The 26,368-nt window shown below is 41.7% G+C and overlaps 1 protein-coding gene across 1 annotated transcript; it reads left to right on the forward strand.

The window, feature by feature from the left end:
* Positions 1-25,009, forward strand: lonp2 (lon peptidase 2, peroxisomal). The gene is made up of 19 exons (XM_080437782.1): positions 1-322; positions 1,969-2,104; positions 4,874-4,981; positions 6,851-6,982; positions 7,076-7,198; positions 8,668-8,831; positions 9,340-9,434; positions 11,373-11,491; positions 11,649-11,788; positions 14,717-14,858; positions 15,000-15,150; positions 16,544-16,670; positions 17,754-17,896; positions 19,485-19,570; positions 19,964-20,171; positions 20,922-21,112; positions 21,388-21,935; positions 22,467-23,269; positions 24,971-25,009. The coding sequence occupies exons 1-17, from the start codon at positions 90-92 to the stop codon at positions 21,616-21,618; spliced, it is 2,529 nt and encodes an 842-aa protein (XP_080293908.1). The 5' UTR covers positions 1-89; the 3' UTR covers positions 21,619-21,935; positions 22,467-23,269; positions 24,971-25,009.
* Positions 25,010-26,368: the final 1,359 nt, after the last annotated feature.

Consider the following 26,368-nt stretch of genomic DNA (forward strand, 5'->3'; position numbering starts at 1 on the left):
TGTCAGCCGACATTGAGAACAGAGAAAGTACATTTCGTTCATGTTGAGTTGTTGTAACAACCCTACAGGGTTCTGAAGTCATCCCAAACATGTTTTCTAACGGTGGGATCCAGATCCCAGGTCGGCTGCCGTTGCTGTTGACTCACGAAGGGGTGCTTTTACCTGGCTCGACCATGAGGATCAGCGTGGACACGCCACGAAATATGCAGCTTGTCAAGAGCAGATTGTTGAAGGGGACTTCGCTAAAAAGCACCATCATAGGAGTGATCCCCAACACTAGAGACCCAGAACACGACACGGAGGATCTTCCTACTTTGCATAGGTACGATTCAAAGTTCAAGTTGCTGCTGAAAACGAGTGTTGGGATTTTACTAGCCTTGGATTCAAGACTATCATAGGTGTGTTTTATCGATTATATCTACGATAGTCGTGGGCTGCACCCCCCAGAGCGTCCTGGACTTTCACCAGTAAATCCCGTATTTTCCCCAACATCTACAAATGCAAAATATAAGGTAATTACCTGGTTGCCCCAAATGTTAACTCGTCATTCGGAATCTTTGTGCACTGTATTAGTCCATATTTTTCAATAGATATGTGTTTTAATCCCGTCTGTGCCTGAACGCCATTTCCCCCCTCGTTTACTTCTTGTTTAATTGAGTGTAATACTGGCTTTCACCGGATGCGCCCGTCACTACCGCCCATTGAGGAATACAGGGAACTTCCGACAGAATCCGACACAGACGGGATTAAAACACGTATCTATTGAAAAATATAGACTTATATAGTGCACACTGGTTCCTAATGTCGAATTAACATTCGGTGCTGCAGGGTCAGCACTTTATATGTTTTTGTTGTACTTGTACGGAGAAGTACGGGCTTTCCGCGCAGATGTCCAGTGACAATTGGTGGGTAAAGCCCAAGACTATCATAGATACGAAAGTAAAAGTCAGACTCGTATGTATAAAATAAAAAATAAAATACATCTATGATAGTCTTGATCCAAGGCTAGGATTTTACACTTGATATGGTGACAGTGACACTGTATTTGTCTTGCATCTAGTATTAGGACTCGAGCAAATTCATGCAATGACATGAAAATGAAGTGCATGTAAAAACTGTCATATTGTAATATTCCAAAACGAAGGCTATGCTAATATTTACTCTTCATTTATCTGAGTATACTTAATTCATAATCCAGTCAGTGTACAATTTGTTCTAGAAAGGTTGTTGTCAGACAGATCGACAGCAAGAAGGATTGAGACTGACATGGACTTGAACCTTTGATCAGCTCACCATCTCTAACAGTTGGGCCTTGTTACTAAACAGCAAGGTTATGTAAATATAAACTTATGGTGTCAGTGGCTGATAACAGGATCAGAGAAATTTAAATATATTCTATTATCTATTTTATAATAGGTAATAGATTATTAATGCTAGGGATGCATCATACGATACGATACGATACGATAATACTTTATTGTCAGTTCACACTGAAATTTGTCTTGCGACCCAGCAGCCATGTATGCAACAATAAACAGTACACACATTTGACATGACATAAGAAAACAAAACAAAATACATACATAAAGACATACAAAGACAAGAGCAATGTCCACCTCTCAGCCTACCCCAAGCCTACAACTCCTGATTAAGCCTCAATGTCGTCTGATGGACAAAGGACCTCTTCAGTTTGACCTTATTGTATGTAGGAACACTGTATCTCCTTCCTGAAGGCAGCAACCTATATTCTCCATACAAAGCATGGCTTGTGTTTGAAATCATACTGACATTTTGACAGGTTATTTGCATGGTTAAATCAAATTACACCAATATTTCAATAGAAGTTTCCAGTAGAGCTTACACCTGTTAAGTGTGTGCTTTTATTTTCCATCTCTCTCTATTTCTATTTGTCTTTCCAAATGTTCATCCAACTTTCTCTCTTTCTCTCTCTTGTAATTCTTTCATTAGTATTGGTACAGCAGGGATGGCAGTGCAGGTGGTGGGCAGCAACTGGCCAAAGCCCCACTACACCCTCCTCATCACTGGGGTGTGCCGGTTTCGTGTGTCAGGTCTGCTGAAGGAGCGCCCGTTCCCACTGGCTGAGGTAAACTTCTCTACAAGGTTTATTTGCTTGAATGTAGGGATGTAACGAAATCGTCAATTTTGTGATATCCATAACCAAAATGTCTTGATATTATCGTGGGTCTGTGATGCCATAATACGATACGTATTTACAGGCCAAATCTGTTTTTGTTATTGTTTCAACAGCAGCAAGAATGTGCAGATATTTGCTCATAGCCGTGTTGCGACATTTCCTGTTTTGAGTTTGCTGTGTGCTGCCTGCCTGCACCATTCACTCTGCTGCCGAGTCTCAAACACAGCCACATTCACCACTGATTTCACGAGTTACTCAGAGCTACTGTATGTATATTACTGTCACAACTCATTTTGTGACATGCAAATGGGAAAGTATAAACTTTTGAAAGTATAAAGTATAGCTTAAAGGGGTAGTTCACCCCCAAAATAACTTTTTTTCTATTGATTCCTCACCACCTGGAGCCTTGAATTCATAGATATTTTTTAGTTTTTGTCACATTCCTAAGCCAATAATTTGATTTTAATATTTTTTTCCCCATTGATTCCGGTAGGAGACACAAATGCATTTGTGTCTCCTACCGGAATCAATGGGGACAAATTTATTATAATCAAATAATAAAGGAAGGAATGCGACAAAAACAAAAAAATATCCATGAATTCAAGGCTCCATGGGGTGAGTAATCAATAGAAAAAAAGTTATTTTGGGGGTGAACTACCCCTTTAAGCGATTAAAACCAGGAAAAGACAACACTTATGGCATATCACGCTGTCAGACATTATCTATCTCAAATCATGATATATTATGATATATATTAATATATTACCCAGCCCTAGTTTGCAAGCTGTTCCGTTATAGTTTTACACAATTAGCTCAAAGTAAAATCATCTGATGAAAAGACTTTTCATCTAACAATCCTGTATTAAAACTGGCCAATGGGAGGGCGTGGCGTGCCGGTCCTAAACAAACCCGATACGCCAAATCCAATATATAGGCATGTCATTATAACTTGGACATAACCATAAACAAACCCGATTTGCCCATATATAGGCGTATATGGAGATCCGATTCTCCAGAGCCACAGATCCGACGGCTATGTCCATATATGGTTATATGCATTTATGGGACTTACTTCAAACTCGCCGAGTTTGAAGTATACAAATATTCTAAAAACTCTGCTAAATCCCCAGTGCAATACTACACGAGCCAAGTGGAATCTTGTTTTAGTCTTAGCCTTAAATAGATACTTTGCACCTTTGTACCTTTGTTTTTGTATTTACATTTTATGCTGTTTCCCTGTGTAATGTAATGTGCTCCACTGTCTGCCTGTTTTTTGTTTTTATATCCGGTGTATTTACATTGCATTGTCATGTAATGTTCATTCATATGCGGTGTCCCGTCTAAATAAACAAGTAAAGTAAAGAACTCGAGGGAGTGCAGTGTCCGCCGTGGAGTAGTTTGGATATGCGGTTGTCCAGAACCGCCGATCCGACCGATATGTCCATATATAGGCATATATATGGAGATCCAGTTGTTCAGAATCGCCAATCCAATCGATATGGCCATATATGGGCATACCAATATATGGGCATATACTGATGACATCAGGGATCTCTGGGATGTGCATATATCGCCTGGTGGTCAAATCTGGGATTGCAATACTTCCGCATTTAAAATTCCACTGCGCATGCTTCTACCGTTTGAAACCCTTGTGCGCCTGCTCGGTTTTCAAGACTTCCGCATTTTGGCAAAATTGCCAAATTTGAAATGAATAGCTGGGGGCGGGGCAGTTCGCCCTCTAGATATATTATAACTATGGTACTGACAGATACAGATATCTCCATATATGGGCATAAAAGGGACAGACAGACAGGTACAACTGGTACTCTGACAAAGACACTATGGCTCAGACATATCTGTCAGTGTTTTTAAAGTTTCCCAAAGTGAATTTGTGTGTGTACCAAAGAGATATGGGGAGACCCCTGTTACAAACACCCTATAGCAATGATTACTATGGGAACATAGAGCTATTTAACACTTATTTTAACAATCAATAAAAAAAAACTTTAAATGGCACTTAACACATTGATTGCCAAGATATTAAACATAGTTTTCTATCCCCGTGCCGGCGTATAATTACCTCAATCCGATGATATTTGAAACGCCGTGGAACCGACATTGTGTAAAAAAAACACACGGAAAAAGTTTCCTGTGAGTAGACGGAAGGATCTGTGTATCCATGGGAACGACAAGTTTCCAACCGCGATCCGCCATTTTGGAGCTTTGGTCCGCTGAAAACGGGTGGTTTTCAATGGAAAAAAAAGAAACTGAGTTACAGCCGTTTTTCTGAAAATCCCATCATTGGGGCGGATGGAAGTGACGTTTTTTGGAATGACGTCACATCCACATTGTTCTTCTCTGAGAGACGATCGATCATTCCAAAGCTGTGTTAGGTCGCCCCTTGTGGAATTTCCCCCCAAAAATGTAAAAACGAGTTCTAGGCAATCAAGCGATGGATTCTAAAAACGAGTTAACTCGATCTAGGCAATCAATGTGTTAATGGCTATAATACTATTTGTAAACAACACAAATCATTGAGTATAGGTGTGTGTGTGTGTGTGTGTGTGTGTGTGTGTGTGTGTGTGTGTGTGTGTGTGTGTGTGTGTGTGTGTGTGTGTGTGTGTGTGTGTGTGTGTGTGTGTACGCGCGCGTGCAAGAGCGTGTTCAGGTGTGTGTGTCTGTCTGTATATTTATATATTTGTGATTTGTAAATTGAAGGTGGAACAGTTGGATCAACTGGAGCAGTATACAGCCACAGACGACAACAGAGCACAGGATGGAGAGCTAGGAGAGCTGTCTCAAAAGTTCTATCAAGCTGCTGTACAGGTGAGTGTGAGGTTGGTGATTGAGAGTGAGGTTCGTGTTTGAGAGGGATTACATGTATGGAGCAATCAAGGTATAATGCATGCTCTTGTGGAATTGAAATGTTTCTACCATAATAGAAAACCTTGATAAATGGGCAATTATGCATTTCCTGGGTTTCATTGGGGAAAGTCTCATATTATTTATCCATATAGTTGGTGTCATTGTGCAGAATTGTGGTGAGTAAATGCTGGATTCCCGAATGCAAAAATGTGTATGACTGATTACAATTTAATTCTACATTCTAAGAGTTAAACTGCAAACCAAACATAAACAATGGCTGACAAAGTAAAACATTGAATCTCAGTAAGTGCTCTATTCAATTCAGTAAGTGCTCTATTCAATTTTCATGCTCTTAAGTTTCATTTTCACTTTTACTTCATCTGGCACTTCAAGCTTTCATGGCTAGAGGTGCTTCTGTTTTACTACAACATGCATGTGCTGTAGTGGCATGAGCTGTGATTGGTCTATGTTTAAGGGGCAGACATCCATCCATGCATACATACATACAGTATATCGTCTCTGTTGGATGGAAACCATATGTCCAAAACTGTTACTTTTTAGGATAAAAAAGGTAGCAGATGACCCTCTCGAGGTCGTTTTGAGAGAGGTAGGGTTTGATCTTGGCTAAAAGTCTGAGGTGGAAAAAGCTGTTTTTTACAACCGAGCTAACCTGTTTGTCAAGTTTGAAGGCAGAATCAAAAGTGACACCAAGATTTTTTTTTACAGAGGAGTGTGTATAGGAGCTAAGGGGACCAAGGATGTCGGGGGAGAATCGAGGCCGAAAATGCTAATTTCTGTCTTGCTGTTGTTGAGATTGAGAACATTTTAGCTCATCCAAGATTTGATGTCTGCCAGGCAGTCCTGTAGTAGCTGTAGTGGATTATAGTCTGGGTTATTATCATTTGGTTTAAGGGGCAGGTCAATTTGGATGTCGTTGGCAAAGCAGTGAAAAGATATAATGTGTTTGGTTATGATTTACCCTAGGGGCAGTATGTATAGTAAAAAGAGTAAATACCACAATATTTAATTAATTCCAACTCATTTCATCACTTGAATTTGGAAAATGTTTCACTGTGCCTCTAGTTCAGACACAACTACAGTATATCGTGGCTGTCCGGCAGAAACCAGCTAACTCCATTTTTCCGCTTTTGCATTTTTTCTGTGTACTGATTAAAAAAGTATTGAACCAATGAAAAGTATTAAAACACGCTTCTGACCAAACCAGCTAAAGACTTTTGCAGACAGGGTGCAATTGTTCAATCCGTTTTTACCGCATGCGAAAAGACGCACGAAAAGACGAAAAATAAACTCATCGCCGCAGCCACTTGCCACACGGCAAATTCGGAGCCGGTGTGCGTGAGGTCGTAGAGAACCATGTGTTCATTTAAAAAATGATATTGTCCGTTTTTTCCGTGCGAAAAATCGCACCCTGTCTGCAAAGGCCTTAACTCACATTAACAACATTGGATCCTCAAACTTTCTGCTAAACCAGCTACTCCACCAAGGGGGGGGTGGAGTTAACTGGTTTTGCTGACTCCAGGCTCTACCCCCTTTTGACCTCCAACCTCATTGTGAGCTTGGAGGTCCATTCAGCTGTTCTTATCAATGATGAACAAAACCTTCTTTTTGTCATTTCCTGAAAAATGAACATTTTGGAGTTAGCTGGTTTCTGCCGGACAGCAGAGATATGTAAATGGCAATGTGGATAATTTTTTTTTAAAATACATCTATTGAAATGAAACACAATATAGCACAATTCAGATACATGGTTGGTATCATGTTGTTACAAGCAGGACCTAATTTAGATCATCTTTCCCTCTGTGTGTGTAGTTGGTAGGTATGTTAGACATGTCTGTTCCAGTGGTGGCCAAGTTGAGGCGTCTGTTGGACAGCCTGCCCAAGGAGACCCTGCCTGATGTTCTAGCTTCCATGATCCGTACTTCAAACAAGGAGAAACTTCAGGTATAGTTATGCATGCCACACATCTGTTTTATTGGTTAAAACCATGTAGCACAGTGTACAGTACCATATCCATGGATTTTTTGTGTACTGTAGGTCCTGGATGCAGTGAGCTTGGAAGAACGTTTTAAAAGGACTCTGCCCATGTTGACCAGGCAGATAGAGGGGCTGAAGCTGCTGCAGAAAACAAGGAAACCAAGGCCTGATGATGACAAAAGGGTAACATGCTCACACACACACACACACACACACACACACACACACACACACACACACACACACACACACACACACACACACACACACACACACACACACACACACACACACACACGTCTTGTCGAGCTCCCTACACCAGATGTTACAGATTTACTCCTTAACAAGATGGATGTTCCACCCTGCTTCACGGTCTTCTAAGGTTTATTCTCACATATGTCAGCACACACACTCACAGACACACTTTTAAGTAAGTCGTGAGTAAGTCTTTTTTTGTTCCTGCTTGTCGTTCATGCGTTTGGGTGGCTGTATTTTATATCAGATGTCCGGTAAACTGTAATCATTCCAGGCATTGTGGCTTTCAGTTTGAAATCACAGCGCGACCTCTGATATATAAATAAATAAATACATTAAATAAGTAGTTTACAGTAAGTCACATTAGTGGCTGTAGGGGTGACAGTAAAGTGAACAGTGCAGTGTAGGACTGAATACTAAATGATATGGATGTAGTATGTACTGTATGTGCAGCAATGGTGTCTGTCCATAAAGTCTGTCTGTCCCCAGGCCACACTTATGGCCTGGGGAAAGAAACTGCCCCTAAACCTGCTACATCGGGCCACAATGCTTGCTACGGTACGGTTTGCCAGACATTAACAGAGTGAACAGTCCTTTACTGGGGTGACTGGGGTCCCTGATGAGCATTTCACCATACTTCTGCATATAGAGGTCCCTTGGCAGCTAAGTTCTGGTGATGTGCTGTGCTGTTTTAAACATCCTCATGGTCAGAGTCATTCTGTACCAGGCAGTGAGGCAGCCAGTCAGGATACTCGACAGTCGTGCACTTGTAGAAATTGCACAGTCTCCTGGAGTCCAACTTCTTTTCGTTTTGGTTAATTATGGTCCCATAATAAAATTAATGATAAAGTAGGGTATGTTTCTATGGTTTCTACTGGTTCTACCGAGTGAAGACCCGCCCTCGCTGTGGTTTCAGCCACAGCGAGAGCGAATACCATTAATTTTCGTTTGCATTCCGGACTGGATATCAACCGGATATAGAAAGATGGCGGATTTGAAATCACTGCAAAATACGCTTCATTTACGGTCTGAAGAAACCAATGGCGTGATGCTGTCCATATTCTTTTACGGTCTATGATTGAGACACCGTCAACCTATCTGCGGTTGCTGTGGTAATGATGTAACAAGATAAGCTATTTTAGGGGAGCGTATAAATATGTTTTCAGTGTCAGATTTGAATCACATTCCAAACCATCTAGGAAGGTGGTTTACATCTGAAACCTCAGTTTACATGTGTGTTTTTTGTTTTTGCTGTTCAGACTTAATAAAAACCACCCTGATTCCAATCAGGATAGTTCAAAAATTGGATTCGGGCTGCCAGTCTGAACATTCAGACTCAAACCTCATTCTGTCTCTCTTCCTTTCTCCCTTCCTTTCAATCTCTGTTTGTCTTCCAGGTGTTATCGGTGCGTAAAGGGGGGGTGTTCCCGGGCCGCCAGTTCTCTCTGGAGGACGAAGCTGAGGATGATGATGGAGATGACACCATGTCTCTGGAGAGGAAGGTGCATGGGGCCAACATGCCCGAGGCAGCCCATAAAGTCTGCCTCAAAGAGCTCAAGAGGTACATTTTATTATTCCACTCCTAACTGTACTGTCCTCTCTCACTGGGAATCAACTATTTTCCATATGTTTTCCAAAGTTAGAAAATGGTTGACAAGTTTATACATTTCCCCAAATGTTCACCTATAATGCCAAAATAGGGACACCAGGTTGAAAATGGTTAAAGATGGAGTGCCATGGTCCCAATTCCCCCTAAATCATGATCATTGGGTGGTATTATAAAACGTTTTTTTTAATGGTTTCCCTGTTATTTATTTGTTTGCAGTATGTTATAGTACTTTGCGTATGTGTGTCAGCTATGTTGTAAATTGTATATTTTTGATAACACAAACACACACACGCACACTACGCATGTTATACATAGGTAGAGGCCTCGCATAATCCCCCCAAACAAATAGAGTCGGTGCGTCCTCCGCAGATCCGCAGACAGACATGCAGATTTGTGGTTTTTCAGTTCTCTTGTCCCTATTATATTATTACAATTTTTTTTTTGTTATTTTTGCATTCAGATTAAAGAAGATGCCTCAGTCCATGCCTGAGTATGCCCTGACCAGGAACTATTTGGACTTGATGGTTGAGCTGCCTTGGAGCAAGAGTACCAAGGGTAATTCAAATGAAATTTAACTATATAGTAGCGTATTTTATACATTAAAATGCTAATACATTGTGCCTCACATTAAAGGAAAGTGCACAGATGACGGGTAGGCAAGAATAAATGAAGAAAACTGAATGAATTGAATAAACCAAAAAGGATAAAACAGTATGCATAATAAATAATAATAATAATGTTTCAGCCATCATCATCAAAAAGGGGAAATAATAGTACCTTTAGGTGGTCATACTGAAAATGAGGATTACTCGGCATAATCTGTACAACCAGGGTTCTTCGACCTTTTCAGCCAGGACTAAAATTGGCTTTGGTTCGTCCCCCCTCCATGACCCAGGTCAGTTAGTATTACAGCTTATGTATGCGCTGCTGTTGTGTAAGCAACTATCACATGTAGGCCCCTCGACCGATTTTATGTCATGTTGTAAAAATACTCTGCTATATGGTGTGACTGTCACGTTTATAATTCTACCCCTAGAGAGCCGGCAATGACCTCCTGTGTGGTTTCTAGAAGGCACATCATGAAATATGAAAAATCGGACAGGTCTGTCTTGATGACATGACTATAGAGATAATGTGTACCGATTTGCCTGATGTTTGGACAAATTCTGTAGGAGTAATACATTGCAAATATCGGCCTCCTGGTGGCGCTATAACAGGCTAATATGAAAAGAGTGGCATTTCTTCCTCGACCTAGTGGGAATGTGCGTGCAAAGTTTCATGGCAATCGGACGCTGGGTTCATGATTTGAGGCATTTTGTTCAAAACGGGCCACTCCTGCAAACTTTGGAAGCCAATCTAAGCCAACACACGGACGAACGGACGGACAGAGGCCAAAACATAGTCTCGGCCACACATTCGGCCTAGTGAAGACAATAAGAGTCTTAATTTGTGGTGACTGACGACAGTAGCTGGCAGGTCCACCACTTAGATGTCAGGAAGTCTTATTTGCATGGGATAAGCTGTCAGGACAAGTGGCAACATACTATAAAGTTAATTGTTATCACAGGACACCTGCAATGTTAGATCGCTGTATAAATTCGAGAGATAAAGGAACTGCGGGAAAGCGCTTTTCCCACAAATAAATATACTTTTGTACGGCACTGTTTTGCAGTCCAATTTACAGTAGTTAAAAGACGTTGGATACTTTGCTGCCCCTGTATCAGCAGCAGTAAATATTACTGATCTGGCAGTTTCAGACCCAATTATTACCCACCAAAAGCTATAAATTAGGGTTTTATTGATCTGCACCTCTGATGTCATGAGTGCACTGCAGTGCTGCATGCAGTCAAATTTCACAGCTGAAGCATTTGAGAAATGGCATACTGTTGCAGTCTGTGCTATGTTATACACATTAGCCAGCAGATTTGACCTTCTCCACACTGATTTACACAGGACCGTTTTACAGGTCATTTTACAGTAGTTAAAAGATGTTGGATACTTTGCTGGTGCTGGAGCAAGCAGTATGACCTGGCCAGGAAGTGCCTGTTTTGTCCATCCAAAATGTATGGTTTTCTCATTAATAGTTCTGAGGATGTCCACCAGGGGGCACACCAGAGTGTCTCAAGACAATGCTGTTTCTCAGATGGTTTTTTTCCTCCAAACCTTTTCATGTCAAGGACCCGCTAATTGCCTTTCGACCCTGTCTTAGGGTCCCTGGGTACCTGGAATCCTCTGGCTCAGATGAGCTACGATCTTATCCCACAATGTCATTGAACAATTTCCATATGATTCACTTAATAATATGATTATTTTTGCAATTCAGGTTTTTTCTAATTATTTACTTTTATCCTCTTCTTCTGCTACACTTTTCATATCTCCTTTACCTTCTCCTTTACTTTTCCCCACCATAAATTCCATGAATCCTTCCCTCTTATATTACCTACCTTGTTTTCCACAACTACCATCTCCTACACACACACTCTCTAACTTCAGACTGCCTGGATATCCGGGCAGCTCGGGTAGTCCTGGACAATGACCACTATGCTATGGACAAACTGAAGAGACGTGTGTTGGAGTACCTGGCAGTGAGACAACTCAAGACCTCCCTGAAGGTACTTCTTAAAAATACATTTATCGTTCAATCACATCATAAAAACTTAGCATAGCAGGTGAATTTTAGAACATGCAGCCAAGCTCAATGTATCAAACTGTCTAAAAAGAATAATATTCAAGAACTGTGAGTCAGAGCTGTCATGTAATTCTTATCAGGGCCCCATCCTGTGCTTTGTGGGGCCCCCAGGAGTCGGCAAGACCAGTGTTGGACGGTCCATAGCCAGGACTCTCGGCCGAGAATTTCACCGCATTGCACTGGGAGGGGTCTGTGACCAGTCAGATATACGAGGACACAGGTATGAATGTGCATCATTTTTTTAAATATTTTTATTTTTATTTTCTTACTACAAATTGTACTTTGTTGCTAGATTTGTTACTATAACCAGGAGAAGAGAACATAATTTTCCTATTTGAACTTCCCTACTCTGGTTACCGGTCTGCTTTTTAAGATTTTACTGATTACTTTTAAAGGAGCCACCTATTTCCAACCTTATCTTCATATAATTGGTCCTTACTAATGCTCATTTTAAGATGGCACAGTTTCCGTCTACTCACTCTGCGTCTCATTGGTGGGCTATGGGCAGTTCAGAAACTTGCCTACTAATGACACCATCAATTGAGAATCCAAGCTAGTTAGTCCCCCTGGGATTCCGCGGAGAAAAGGTCTTGATTCCGCGGAGAACAATCCTGATTCTGCGACTTGATAGTTAATATTGATTGATGTCTTTATTGATCATGAAATAAAATCATATGTCACAACTGTAATAAACATCTGCCCCACCGTAATCAACAGGATAACGCAAAAAAATAGCTTGTTGCCATTGCGGCCCTATTCCGCGGACATTAAAAACAACCTAAAATAGGTTAGGGTTAGTTTACAAACTTTATTTTGTTAGTGAAAATCCTTTATGAAATTCATTCTAAAACACTGTAAAAGCCATTCCATTTTAAATCAGCGCCATCCGCTTTAGAACCCACCTTCTCCTAAACTATATCCACACACACACACACACACATACACAATACAGTACATGCACGCACGTTGCACACGATCCCCGTCTATTTGACCGCAACCGGGATGAAAACGACAACAATTCTCCGTCATTCTGCTTGTTTTACAAACTACAGCCGTTCTCTTCCTAGAAAGTTAGCATGCTGAAATAGTGGCCATTGTTCTTGCATTAATAAAATGTAATGTAATCTTGTTTGAAATGTCCATGTTTCTTGCCATTTGGTGGGTGTGATCTGTAGGCTGCCCCAAAGAGGTCAAAGGACAAGGTCAAGATCAATAATGAAGGTCAAAGGCAATACATAATAACTTGTATCCAAGGTTGAATTTGGATATCTTGACCGTTGCAGAGTGTTGGTGGACGTATGCTGGACAGTACTGCTCTGCTATGTTATTCACATTAGCCAGCTTTGTCACTTCCTCTACGTACTCATGAGAAACTTGCCATGATGCTGAGATCATTGCATTAGCCAGCTGTTTCACTTCCTGTCTATACGCAGGAGGAGGTAACAGCTGGTAAATACAAAGAAATTAAAGTCATCCAGAGGCTATGAAGCCAAAACAATTACGTAACTTGGAGCTCACTGTAAATAGTTAGCAATGCATAATGTATGGGGCGCTGATGGCCTAGTGGTTAAGACGCGTACCATAGGCTCTGATACAGCCTGACAGTGAGTCGCTCGATCCCCGAGCCTGACGGACCTTTGCTGCGTGTCACTCGCCGACTCTTTCCCCGTTCCTGTCAATACTCTACTGTACCATCAATAAAGGCAGACGCACAAAACATATCTTTAAAAAAAACAATGCGTAACGTATTGACATAATGATATTCATTTGATTGGTGTATATTATTTTGTCATTCAAATGTATAATTCTGTTAATAACTGCCAGAGTTTATTCATAATTTACTCACCCACTGCCAATATTTTTTTATAGAAAAACTGTGAATTATTTGTCAGTTTATTTTTTAACATTGAAGTGAATGGATTTTTTTTAATTATTATTTTTATATCTCCTAATACGTTGTGAATAACGAAAAAATGTTATACTCGAAAATTAGAGAAACATTTTAGGAATTCAAAAACAAAATGCTCCCCTTTGGCGGTAAACACCATTGACTGAAAAGGGGAGAATTCTCCCCTTTGGCAGTGAATGTGATAATTGATTCAATTAAATAACTTGCAACAGGTCTATTTTTTTACACATAGCAATAGTTGGCACAGTGCATACATACCACACACATGATACACACGCACACAGAATACACAGTGCACATGCACAAGTATCCAAAAAGATTACACACACATTCACATGGCTGCAAATCCACAATGCCCTCGTTAACCTCCTGAGTCTATTTGGAGTCCTTGCCAAGAGTTGAGACAATTATGTCATCACTATCTCACTTTGATCTGTTACCATACAAACCGCCTCAGGCATGTATGGGGTCGCGCCTCTCAGCTTCCTCACACAAACGGGTTAGACTCGCTAACTCATGCATGTGTTTGTCTGCATACACGCAATCACAAACGTGTGTGTGTGTTTGTGTGTGTGTGTGCATGTGCGCACACGTACGTGTGCACGCACGTGTGCACGCACGTACGTACGTACATATTGGATGTGTTTATATTGAGAGATGGCTTCAGGTTGGATGAAGGTATGGAATCAGAAGTGAGAGAGTTTGTGTACTGTCGGTGTGCATACAGAGAGCAAGGTATCACAGTTCATCTCAGGTTGCAGACTGGTCATACTGGCTTTGGCATTTTAAAGGAATACCGACACATGGCTGGAGCACATTCTCTTGGCAAGATGAAAAACATGTATCCAGAATACTAATGGCAATAGTAAAAGTTAGTGAGTTGTAATGATAGATTTGTCAGAGGAAACTAACTTCTTTTATCTAGCCACAGTGCCAGGTAAATCTAAAGACTAGTTGAAATCAATTTCCACAACTATATCGAACGTGTTTCCCATAAACAGCAGGGTCCCGATGCTTCTCTGCAAGTCACAACGACGGGGTGGTGGGGGTGGGTCGTTCACTGACTACACAACCCAAACCTCTATCAAAGTGTCATTGTGCTTTAAAACATAGTTCCTGTGATCCCACATAGAACGGATGTTTTATATAAATTGGTGCAGCACCCTAATCTATTGAAGATTATATTTTGGAGACACCTGTCTTAATTTCTCTCTCTCTCTCTCTCTGGTTTACTGACAGACGAACGTATGTAGGGAGCATGCCCGGTCGCATCATCAATGGGTTGAAGACGGTTGGTGTCAACAATCCTGTGTTCCTTTTGGACGAGGTGGACAAGCTTGGGAAGAGCTTTCAGGGAGACCCCGCAGCTGCACTGCTGGAGGTACACACGCACGCGCACGCACGCGCACGCACACGCACACGCACACGCACAGCACAGCACAGCACAGCACAGCACAGCACAGCACAGCACAGCACAGCACACACTTACATGTGCACACCCTGTCTGTATTGTCCTACGTAGGTGCTGGACCCAGAGCAGAACCACAGCTTCACAGACCACTACCTCAACGTGGCGTTTGACCTCTCCCAGGTGATCTTCATCGCCACTGCAAACTCCACGGCAACCATCCCCCCCGCCCTATTGGACAGGATGGAGCTGCTACAGGTACCAGGTGAGTGCTACTTGATGATGTCTGTTAATTACTTAATTTCTGAAGTCGAGTTGAGCAGTACCATGCAATGGAAAAGCGGCTTCAGTGTAGTGCAACTGGGTGAATTCATTTTCACCGGCATAATTTGGTGATTTTGGTATCATGCAGGGTTGTGATTATTTGAAGGAGTGCGTCACCACAGGAATAATAGTTACTGGAGGAATACAATACTTTTTCTGTTGTTTAGCAAACTCCATGTCCACTTTCAGTTAACATCCAGATCGACTGTCTGTAACATAATACTTTGCAGAGTCTAATTCTGTAAACTGCCTCATACATTTCCTTCTAGATATTATACGTAGTTATGTATTTATCAACTGTTCAAATGTGGCAAAAAACACTGTTCTTCCAAAACAGAAATGACGGTTACTGTACGGTCTCCACACGTGTCCAATGTGTTTAGTGCCAAACCAAACGACTTGACCTGCACCCTCATGGTGGGCTGTGTTGACAGATGATGTTGTGAAACTTCCTCAGTAATTTTTATGGGTACAGTAATAGTTTCATCCTAGGAAAACACACAGTAATCTCTCAAGACAGATTCTGCAGAATCTGTCAGCACCACTGCTCCAAAAATGTAATGTTGTTGTTAGTAGGAATAAACACAGAAGCACCTGGGAGGAAGTGGACTGAGAAAGGGGAGGAGGCAAACCGAGTTTCTGTTTCTACACTAAAAAGGACTTGGTGCCTCCAGAGGCAAAAGCAAAGGGGGAAAAATATATATATTTATATTTTTACCAAATGGGTTCCCAGATTGACATTACAGTAATACTAATTCCATCAGGACTAAAATGGTGGTTTTACAGTACCTGTCTGACAGGAGTTCACATGTTATTTCCTGTCAGCAAATCAACATTTTTCACACATTTTACATTCACCTTCAATATTTATTGCCGTTGTTTCAGTTCCCTTACTTATTTGAACAATTGAAACGGTCAGGGTGCAATAGCCACAACACCTGTGGTCAAGTTGCAACTTGAATCTGTTCAAAAGAACTCTCTGCTCTTCTCCGCCTGCCAGGTACTGAATGGTTTTGTTGCAGCGTCTTGCTTTGTGTGTGTGTGTGTGTTTGTGTGTGTAAACTTTGACGCCAGTTGATCCAGTTGTTTACAACATTAACTGCGCACAGACGGACGGACAGACACAACGAAACGGGCGAAAGCATAATCTCGTGTGTGTGTGTGTGTGTGTGTGTGTGTGTGTGTGTGTGTGTGTGTGTGTGTGTGTGTGTGTGTGTGTGTGTGTGTGTGTGTGTGTGTGTGTGTGTGTGTGTGTGTGTGTGTGTGTGTGTGTGTGTGTGTGTGTGTGTGTGTGTGTGTGTGTGTGTGTGTGTGTACACATGCACGCGTTCCAGGCTATACCCAAGAAGAGAAGGTTGAGATTGCCCACCGTCATCTGATCCCTCACCAGCTAGATCAGCATGGTTTAACACCTCAGCAATTACAGATACCTCATGACACCACATCGGACACGATCGCAAGGTAATCACATCAATACACTGGATACGATCACTAGATAAATACATCACTACACTGGATACGATCACCAGGTAAATACATCACTACACTGGATACGATCACCAGGTAAATACATCAATACACTGGATACGATCACCAGGTAAATACATCAATACACTGGATACGATCACCAGGTAATCACATCAACACTGATTGTATCAGTGTTGATGTGATCCTCAGGTATACACATCAAGCTCCTTTTAAATGTTTAAAGATCATTACTAAACCACACGACTAAACCACACGACTCTCCTACTGGCCCCATCGTGGCCCCATCGTGCACTCTGCAGTCTGCATGATGTTACTAGATGACGCCACTGAGACGCTGCTAGTAATAGGAGCTGAGAGGCTATCCAAAGGTCTGACAGGGGAGAGTAGAACTCTTGGCCTACTGTCAGCTAATGTGTCAAATGTAAGTGTTCCACATCCGGCTATGTCAGTGTCAACGACTGTCGAAGTGGGCACAGGTGTTTGGTTTCAAACCTAAGCATATATTACTGTAAAGCACAAAATTGGACCCTAGAGTATTGTAGGGCTTCAGCAGCTGAGCGCTTATGACTCGACAGTGATTTTGTTCTATGAATCTGGCTATTCCATGCTGCCATTGCCTTCCCAAATAAGGGCCACGCTATAAAATTACATTGGCTAGTTGGTTAGCAGGAACACTAATACCAGGTACTAATATAGCCGTATGGAAACATTAAAAGGTACCCTAGCGTGTCCCCTAGGGTAGGTACCTGCACTAAAAACATGCAGTAGTCCTGGTCTGCCTCCCCCTGGTCAGCCGGGGCGCCTGATGGAGGGGAAAGGAACTGGTTGGAATAATGTGTTCCTTCCACGCGCTACGTCCAACCGGGGACACTCCCCCCTGTCAGGTGATAAGAAGCGGTCTGCTAACTCCTCGTGCGTTAAAGGAAGCATGAGCTGAGTTCGGAGCTCTCCCCAGGCTGGCAGTAGCGTCCAGGATTACACTGATTACGCAACATTAAAGACTACAAATAAATAAATTAACCTGTGTGTGTGTGTGTGTGTCTATTGTCCCTGCAGTTACACCCGGGAGGCAGGCGTGCGCTCCCTGGAGAGGAAGATCGGAGCAATCTGCCGGGCTGTGGCTGTCAAAGTCGCTGAAGGTCAGAAAGTCCCAAAGGCTGAGGGTGCGACCCCTGAGGGCTCAGGGCAGGAACAGGGAGGTAAGAGTCTCAGCTGTGTGGGCATTTTCAATGTCACTGCTTGCTGTCGGGCAGAAACCTTGTATCTCCATATTTAAATTTTCTATGTATTTATTTACACAGTAAAATCCACAGAACACGGAGTGTGCAAATGTGTCCATTTGGGTACATTTTTACCCTAGAAAGGGTGCGTGTGTGTGCACTGAATTCCCAGAGCACGCTGTCAGTAGGCCAAGGAAATACAACCCAGAATATTTTTTTTCACATATTGTGAATACATGTTTTTACTAATTTTATAATGGACATAACAGATGCTGACTTTTGCTGAAAGTTGCTCAAATATGGAGATTACTGATATCATAGTATGACACCGTAGATGTCAAATGTCATACACTGGCTGCATGATGTCTGAGATCAACAGGGAAGCCACGCCGTTATTAGATCCCATCTTGTTTAAACATTTGGGTATCTAGACCCTACCTACAGCATGTATCGTTGCTGTCGGGCAGAAACCTTCTATCTCCATATTTCAACGCTTTATGTTTGTTTTTTGTCATACTGTCATTCAAAGGTAGCTACTTTTTTCCATTTCCTGAAAAGTAACAGTTTTGGACATACAAGGTTTCTGCCCGACAGTGACGATCTGTACTATAGTCTGAACGGTAGGGACTATCAAAATTCCGCCTGTATATGTTTATCGCATAGGTCCAGGAAACTTAATTCACTAATACATTGATAATTAGATTAAAGTATACAACATATCGCTTAGCAAAACGATAGCACAAGATTTCCGATGGAGCCATGCGATTTTACATATGGCTCGAGTGTGTGCCGCAAAAACTGGGAGGAGTAGCGCGGAAAAATAAAGTTTATCTAGAATAAATAAAGTCGCCCAAGTATTGTAGTTGCCCTTTCGGGCAACCACACTAAATAAGAGAAAGTGAAAACAAAAAACAGTATTCACTGTTAAAATGCCCTGCTTTTTTCTGTGTTAAGGCCTCTCTGTTGCCAGGTAACTGGTATTAGTGGCATGCAGGAAAAACAGATGATGTTTGAGTGAGTGTGTGTGTGTGTGTGTGTGTGCTCGTGTGCACGTGTGCGTGCATGTGTTAATACTGCATTTGCGGTAGGTATTTGGTGTGCTTCTGTTATGTCGTTCTATGTTCACTGTATGTGGTGTGTGCGCACCAGCTGTTCCTCTAGTCTCTGTTGGGGATAGATGTCACGACCAGGTCGGCAGCTGTTGCCCTCCAGCCACGCCCCTTCCATCTGTCTGTCCTGCCCTCGCTTCCTGTCTGTCTGTCTGTCTGTCTGTCTGTCTGTCTGTCTTATTTGATGGCCAAGCTGGTACCCACCTACAGATCATCACATACATACACAAAGACAATGGAAGAACACTCACGCCCACCTTCTGCCACCTTCCCTTTGTGGATCTGTAATGTTCAAGAATCATCAAACCAAAAGTTTATGCAACCATAACCAGGAGTTGCTCACTAGCATGCATTTTTTTTACAATTTGTCTAAGTTACAATTTCATGTGTGTGTGTGTGTGTGTGTGCGCGCGTGCGTGCGTGCGTGCGTGCGTGCGTGCGTGGATGCATGACTACAGACATGGTAGCACCCCCAGAGATGCCGATAGTGATTGATCATGTCGCCCTGAAAGACATCCTGGGACCACCGCTGTTTGAAATGGAGGTGAGGAGATAAGAAAGGAAAGACAGTCACTGGGCAGGAGTGGAACATGGAGACTTATGCTCAATTCATACTTCATCGCACGATGAAAATAGCCGACCTACAGTACAAGTTCACAACACGTCGTGTGGATGCGACGCATTGTGAGCTTGTATCTAGGTCTTCCACTGAGTGTTGAATATACAGTACTGTTGGCTGTGATTGTTGTCGGCAGATGGTCTGCTAAGTGTGCATAAGTTAAATAGAACAGAAAATACCGGAATGCTGGTCAAGTTAGTATTAGTATCATGTGCTGTGAAATACAGTATAACACAATACAGTTTTCCACCCATCATGCAGCATAAAGTCTTGGTTGTAGTAATGTGTGTGTGTGTGTGTGTGTGTGTGTGTTTGTAGGTGTCTGAGCACCTCACCCTGCCTGGCGTAGCCCTGGGGCTGGCCTGGACTCCTCTAGGAGGGGAGATCATGTTTGTGGAGGCCAGTCGAATGGAGGGAGAGGGCCAACTCACTCTGACTGGCCAGCTAGGAGACGTGATGAAGGAGTCAGCTCAACTGGCTATCACCTGGCTTAGAGCTAACGCCAAGAACTATCAGCTGACAAGCGGTGTGTGGAAACTTGTCTCATACAGCAATTAACACATTCACACACATGGAGTGCTACAGAAGAGGCACACTACCTAGGAATACTGATACACATACATGTATGAGGACCGATTGGAAAGTTCCAAGACTTGATTTTCAGAGACTAGTGTAAAAAGCATAGAAATACATGTATAGAATGGACACTTCTAAACATGGAGGAGGAAATAATCAATCCATGAGGGCCTCTGTGATGCATTTGTTTGATAGATACATTGGTTATATAGCAGATATCATATCTACTATTATCAGGTACCCCCAGCTAAGTAAGTAGCTGTGAACATATGGCATAGTATCTACTTGTATATGTATGGTAAATACAACATGACTGTCTCGTTCAAAGTCATTTCGTTTAGGCTCACAGCACTTGGGAATGTCAGAGCTGACAGGATATTTCATTTGTGCCTGCATAAAACTCAGGGAAAATAGTGTTCTGCTAGTAATGTGCTGCTGTACTGCCCTCAAACTAGAGGCAGAGTCTTAAAACGTTTTAAATCACCAGTCCCCTTGTATAAATAATCATATGAACACACCCATTTGTGCATGCTCATTTGTCTATTAGCTAACTAAGATATAATACTACCAACTGAGTCAGTTGGTAGTGACATAATTTAGATTCATGCAATCACAAAAATGCATTATGAAACTTTTACTACCTTAATTCAAATACACATATACATTGTATATTTCTGTGTGTGTGTGTGTGTGTGTGTAGTGGTGGGGGCTAGTGACCCATTGGAAGGGACAGACATCCATCTCCATTTCCCTGCGGGCGCTGTCACCAAAGATGGCCCCTCTGCCGGAGTCACCATTGTCACCTGCCTGGCATCACTGTTCAGCGGTCGATTGGTCAGATCAGACGTTGCCATGACAGGAGAGATAACGCTCCGTGGATTGGTGCTACCAGTAAGTTTTCAAACGCAGTATGGTGTATGTACATCTAGTAGTTGATATTATAGTAAAACAGTATGGTGTATGTACATCTAGTAGTTGATATTATAGTAAAACAGTATGGTGTATGTACATCTAGTAGTTGATATTATAGTAAAACAGTATGGTGTATGTACATCTAGTAGTTGATATTATAATAAAACAGCACCACAAGAAGGTCAATCTGAGGCTTGTGAAATGTTTGAAAAATACATTATTTTTGTTGAGTGATTGCATTGGTCTGTTCTCAGGTGGGCGGGATCAAGGACAAAGTTCTAGCAGCTCATAGGGCAGGAGTGAAGCGCATTATTCTTCCAAAGCGCAACGAGAAGGATCTAGAGGAGATACCGGCCAATGTTCGAGCAGAACTTGACTTCGTAACCGCAAGCAACCTGGAAGAGGTGTTGAACGCAGCCTTTGACGGAGGGTTCCCCGGGATAGCCAACACACAAACGCACACGCAGCTGACCAGCAAGCTGTGAAATAAAGCTGGACCCCCAGGACGACAAGCTGGTTGCTATGGCACAAAAAATATATATATATAATTACTAAACACATACCTACAAATACAGTATATACGCATAGTATGTACGCATTTAAATTTCATGCAGTGTTCACACCACTGTGGTGGCCTTGACAGAGTCCAAAATAGAAGACGGAGACTTCATATTCTTCATATTCTTCTTCTTCCTCAGCTAATTGTATTTCATCAATATTCTGTTGGTATGTTCATGGTGTGCAGCAACAACACGTTTGCACTGGAATATGGTGTTAAAAGTATATTACTGTGTACATTAAAGTTGTACAATGCAAATTCACAACTAACGATTTTTAGCAACCTCTGCTGGTCACTAACGTCACTGCATACAATTTCCGAAGTCCTCGATTACCCAGAATTCCATTCGTTTTCACCGGAAGCCGGAAGCGTTTCAAAAAGCGATCTTTTAATTGTTTTATACTATCTACGGATCGTTTCTCTTAGCCAGTGGAGCATTAGTTACCATGAGCTGTGCTTTCTTTTTCTGTTCTTTTTCGATCTTCTAATCCTACATTCTCTTAAAATCAGCGTGAGGTTCATTTTTGTTATTAGCGCGATAGTTCCTGGCCAAACAGGAAACCGTTGCGGTAGTTCCTGGCCAAACAGGAAACCAGTGCATTTCCACCTCCGTTTTCCGGCCAGATGACGTCATTTCCCCGGGAAAGTCCCCCCAGTCCACGTTCAATATAAAATATATAAATAAAAGGCTTCCGGGGGTGAAATTCATGGAGTGGGTGTTGTGAAACTTTTGCTTGTTGTTTTGTTGAAAACGTTACCTAGTATGCCTTTAAGGTGTTCTATACGGATCACTAGTCTGTGTGGTGTCACTAGTCATTAATCACGATTCTCCCTTTGTCAGTGGCCTGGCATGCATTGACAAGCACAACTTGTTTATCTTGATTTGTGTGTAATGAGTCATTAAGCCAAGTATCAACTAATAGAACATTCATTGAGTGTTGTGTCCGGTTGTGAAAGGAGTGGGGGTGAGACTTCCACTCCTGAAGATGAAGATGGTGAAAACCTCATGTCAGCATATAATACAGCATTGAGTGCTGTAAGTACATGTTGATAGAGTAATTAGGACCTCATTTGACAACTCGCGCTCATCACATGAATCTGTTTCACCATGTGTGAGGTTACATAGTACTGGTATGTAGTTTGTTTGATTGATGCTTCAATTGGCATGAGTTTGCACAAATGGAATTGATACTGTACACGGCACATATTTTACTTTAATTCATCAGTGCTTAGGCAGACCATGCATCCATGCACATGTTAGGAAGACTAAAGGAAAGGCTTCTTGACCGAATCCATGAAGTATTGCTAGACAACTGACTGACCCATAGCACATGGCAACCAGGAACATGTCATTAACCTACAAAACCGTCCTATCTTGGATGCTCTTCTAAAGCCAGTATAGGTGTAATTTAATCATTCTTCAACAATCAACATTCTTTATAATGATTTTTCCTGTGATTACATGTTAAGATGCAAAATGTAAGATAACCCACTGTTTTATTTGACTGTCAAGTTGATTTAATATACTGTAAATTAAAAATGTTTAAAATCATTCAGATTGTTGTTCCAAATTTTGAGTTTACCCCAAGAAGGATATTTTGGTTGTGACACTAACCCTATATTGTCGTTAATAAATAAATACTACAGTATCATGGTCAGTATAAACCAGTGGTTCTCAAACTTGTTCATGTCAAGGACCCCCAAATTGACACTTATTAGCCCGCGGACCCCCATTTCAAAAGATATGCTAGGGACCCCCCATAAGTGAAGATTTTTTTATGGCTCTAGCAGTGATTCTCAACCATTTTAATTTCAAGGACCCCCAGGTTAACATGCATTAGGGCTACAGACCCCCATTTAATGGCATTTCTATCACTTGGACCACAATTTATATTGTAAAATCTATGTCAATGTAACTCTGAGAGTGTACAAATTTGTACACTCTCAGAGTTACAGACCCATAAGGGTCCATTTGGTGCCTAATCAATCATTTAGCTGGGGACCCCCTGGAACTCCCTCAAGGACCCCTGGGGGTCCCCGGACCCCACTTTGAGAACCAATGGTATAAACCACATAGGCCTACTGTACTACATATTACACAGTATGCTATTTTCAGCCTACGTTTTAGTATCTAGTAAGCACTGCAGTAGGGTTGAAAATCACTGAATAGCCTGAATTTAGTGTGCATCTCACTATTTAGTAGCTAGTACTACTACACTGTTAGACTAAGCTGCTTCCCTGTCTTCTATGGTGCTTCCCTGTCATCTATGGTTCTTCCTATGGTACTTCCCTGTCTTCTATGGTGTTTCCCTGTCTTCTATGGTTCTTCCTATGGTGCTTCCCTCCCGGCCTTACATGGTGCTTCCTATGATGCTTCCCTGTCTTCTATGGTGCTTGCCTGTCATCTATGATGCTCCCCTGTCTTCTATGGTGCTTCCCTGTCTTATATGGTGCTTTCTATGGTAGGCTACTTGTCTTCTATGGTGCTTCCTATGGTACTTACCTGTTTTCTATGGTGCTTACTATGGTACTTACCCGTTTTCTATGGTGCTTACTATGGTACTTACCCGTTTTCTATGGTGCTTACTATGGTACTTACCTGTTACCTATGGTGCTTACAATGGTACTCATCTTTTGTTGATGGTACTTACCTGTTATCTATGGTGCTTTTCTATGGTTATCGTTTTTACTGTATATGGTTGTAGTAGGCCTACATTTTGTTGATCCATTTAACATCACAATATTTCCCCAATTCTTAAAGAATTGTGTTAGAAATTCATGATTAATTGTAAATCATGTAAATTCCAACAGTGTAGTTTTACCTGCTGCAGAGGGAGAGTTTCCATCCAAACAAACTCAACAAACCAGGCTTCCGCGTTCTACTCATGTCTAATGTGTATTCACATCCGGTCTAAATCCGGGCCGCTATGTGCTATAGTTCCAAAAATTTGAATTACCTGATTTGAGAGCATTTCATTCCATTCTTACAGGAAATTACCTACCTAGGTTCCATTTTAGAGGCAAACCTTTCCGGTGATAAAATGGAAACAAGAGTCATCAAAAAAGTCAACCATGGAACACGTTTTTGGTATAGGATTTCTTACCGTGCCAGGAAGAATACTTTGAGGATTCTAACAGGGACCCTCATCCAAGGTTACTTTGACTATGCATGCACCTCATGGTACCACAACACCACCAAGGCCTTAAAAACAAGGCTCCAGACATCCCAAAACGTTAAGATACCCATGTACCTGTCAAAGTACAAAACGTAAATGAAGTCCACAATCACAACACCAGCGGTAGCTCCATTGATCACGTCCAACCCAGATTTGGCACTAACAAGGGGTTGAATTCGTTCTCCTATGCAAAATAAAATGTGGAATGTCCTACCAAAAGTAGTGAAGGAGTGTAAAACCCTACCCTCCTTCAAAACTGCCTTAAAAGGAGTACCTTCAGGTGGCTGCAAATCAAAACTGGCCCCTGTAAAAGTCTTAACCTAGACCCCCCCCCCCGAACTGTTTACTGTACATATTTTTATTTTTATTATTTTTATTTTAAAACTGTTTATATGATGTTCTGCATAGTAGTGTATATATGTCTGTCATTTAATGTCACTATGAATTGAGAACAAAGGAAGAATTGAAACAAGCCATAGGCCTAGGCTTCTTTTTTTTAAATCCTATTTAGCCTTGTATTTGAACTGTACTTTCATGTGCTTTTTTCTGCAAACTTAAACTAAATAAAGTATTCAATCAATCAATCAAACAAACAAACAATGGGAGTCAACGCTAGTGTCGTCACTCTCATATTCACGCTGGTACAGCCTCCTTCCCAGTCTTAAAGACTTGAAATCACAAAATGAAAGAGTGTATACTATCATTGTGTTCTATAATAATATTAATAATCATCATCATCATCATCATCATCATAAACCTCTGTCCTCTGAGGGGACAGAGGTTTATTGTTATTAATATGATCCATGATTATTATGATCCATAAACCAGCATGAAAGCCTTTGAAAACCCTCCTTTATTTTACATCACCGCTAGATGGCGTAGCGGTACCGCTGGAGTGAAAAAGCCAACAGAACAGAACATCACAGAATCTGAACCTCAATCTACACCATACCTGCCAACCTCAGACCGTCCGTCCGATAAGCGATAACAGGAGATTCTTTTCCCAGGAGGGGATTAAAAAAATATTAATAATAAAATATAACCCTAACCCTCAACAGTGGGATAAAATCAATATGGTAACAAAATTAGCCATGTGGTCGAATGTAAACAAATCGCTAGTGCAGTCTGGATCTGTCATGACCGTCATGGATGAACTTCAACCTGGTGTTTGCACTTTCTCCATTTTTGTTCATTCAACTACATAAACGTTCGGATTTCAAATATAACGTTTTTGACCCTTTTTTGACCCGTTTTTGCGAGGGTGGGCGTTGAAAGTGTGAGTTGAGCTTGAAGGGCAGACTTCGGACCACAAGATCATGGGATCGAATCCCAGCACAGGAACTGCGGCATCTGACATCTGACAGATGTGAGGGTAGCGTAGAACCTGAGTCTAGTAGAACATAATCACGAATTAATGAACCACTTTTAGCACTATTCAGCACCATTTTTGATTAGTGTGACATATGATCTACAGCCTGTAGATCATGTGTTTACCTGTAG

The sequence above is a fragment of the Gymnoscopelus braueri genome (assembly GCF_963280865.1).
Source record: "Gymnoscopelus braueri genome assembly, chromosome: 9".
In the NCBI taxonomy this organism is placed as follows: Eukaryota; Metazoa; Chordata; class Actinopteri; order Myctophiformes; family Myctophidae; genus Gymnoscopelus; species Gymnoscopelus braueri.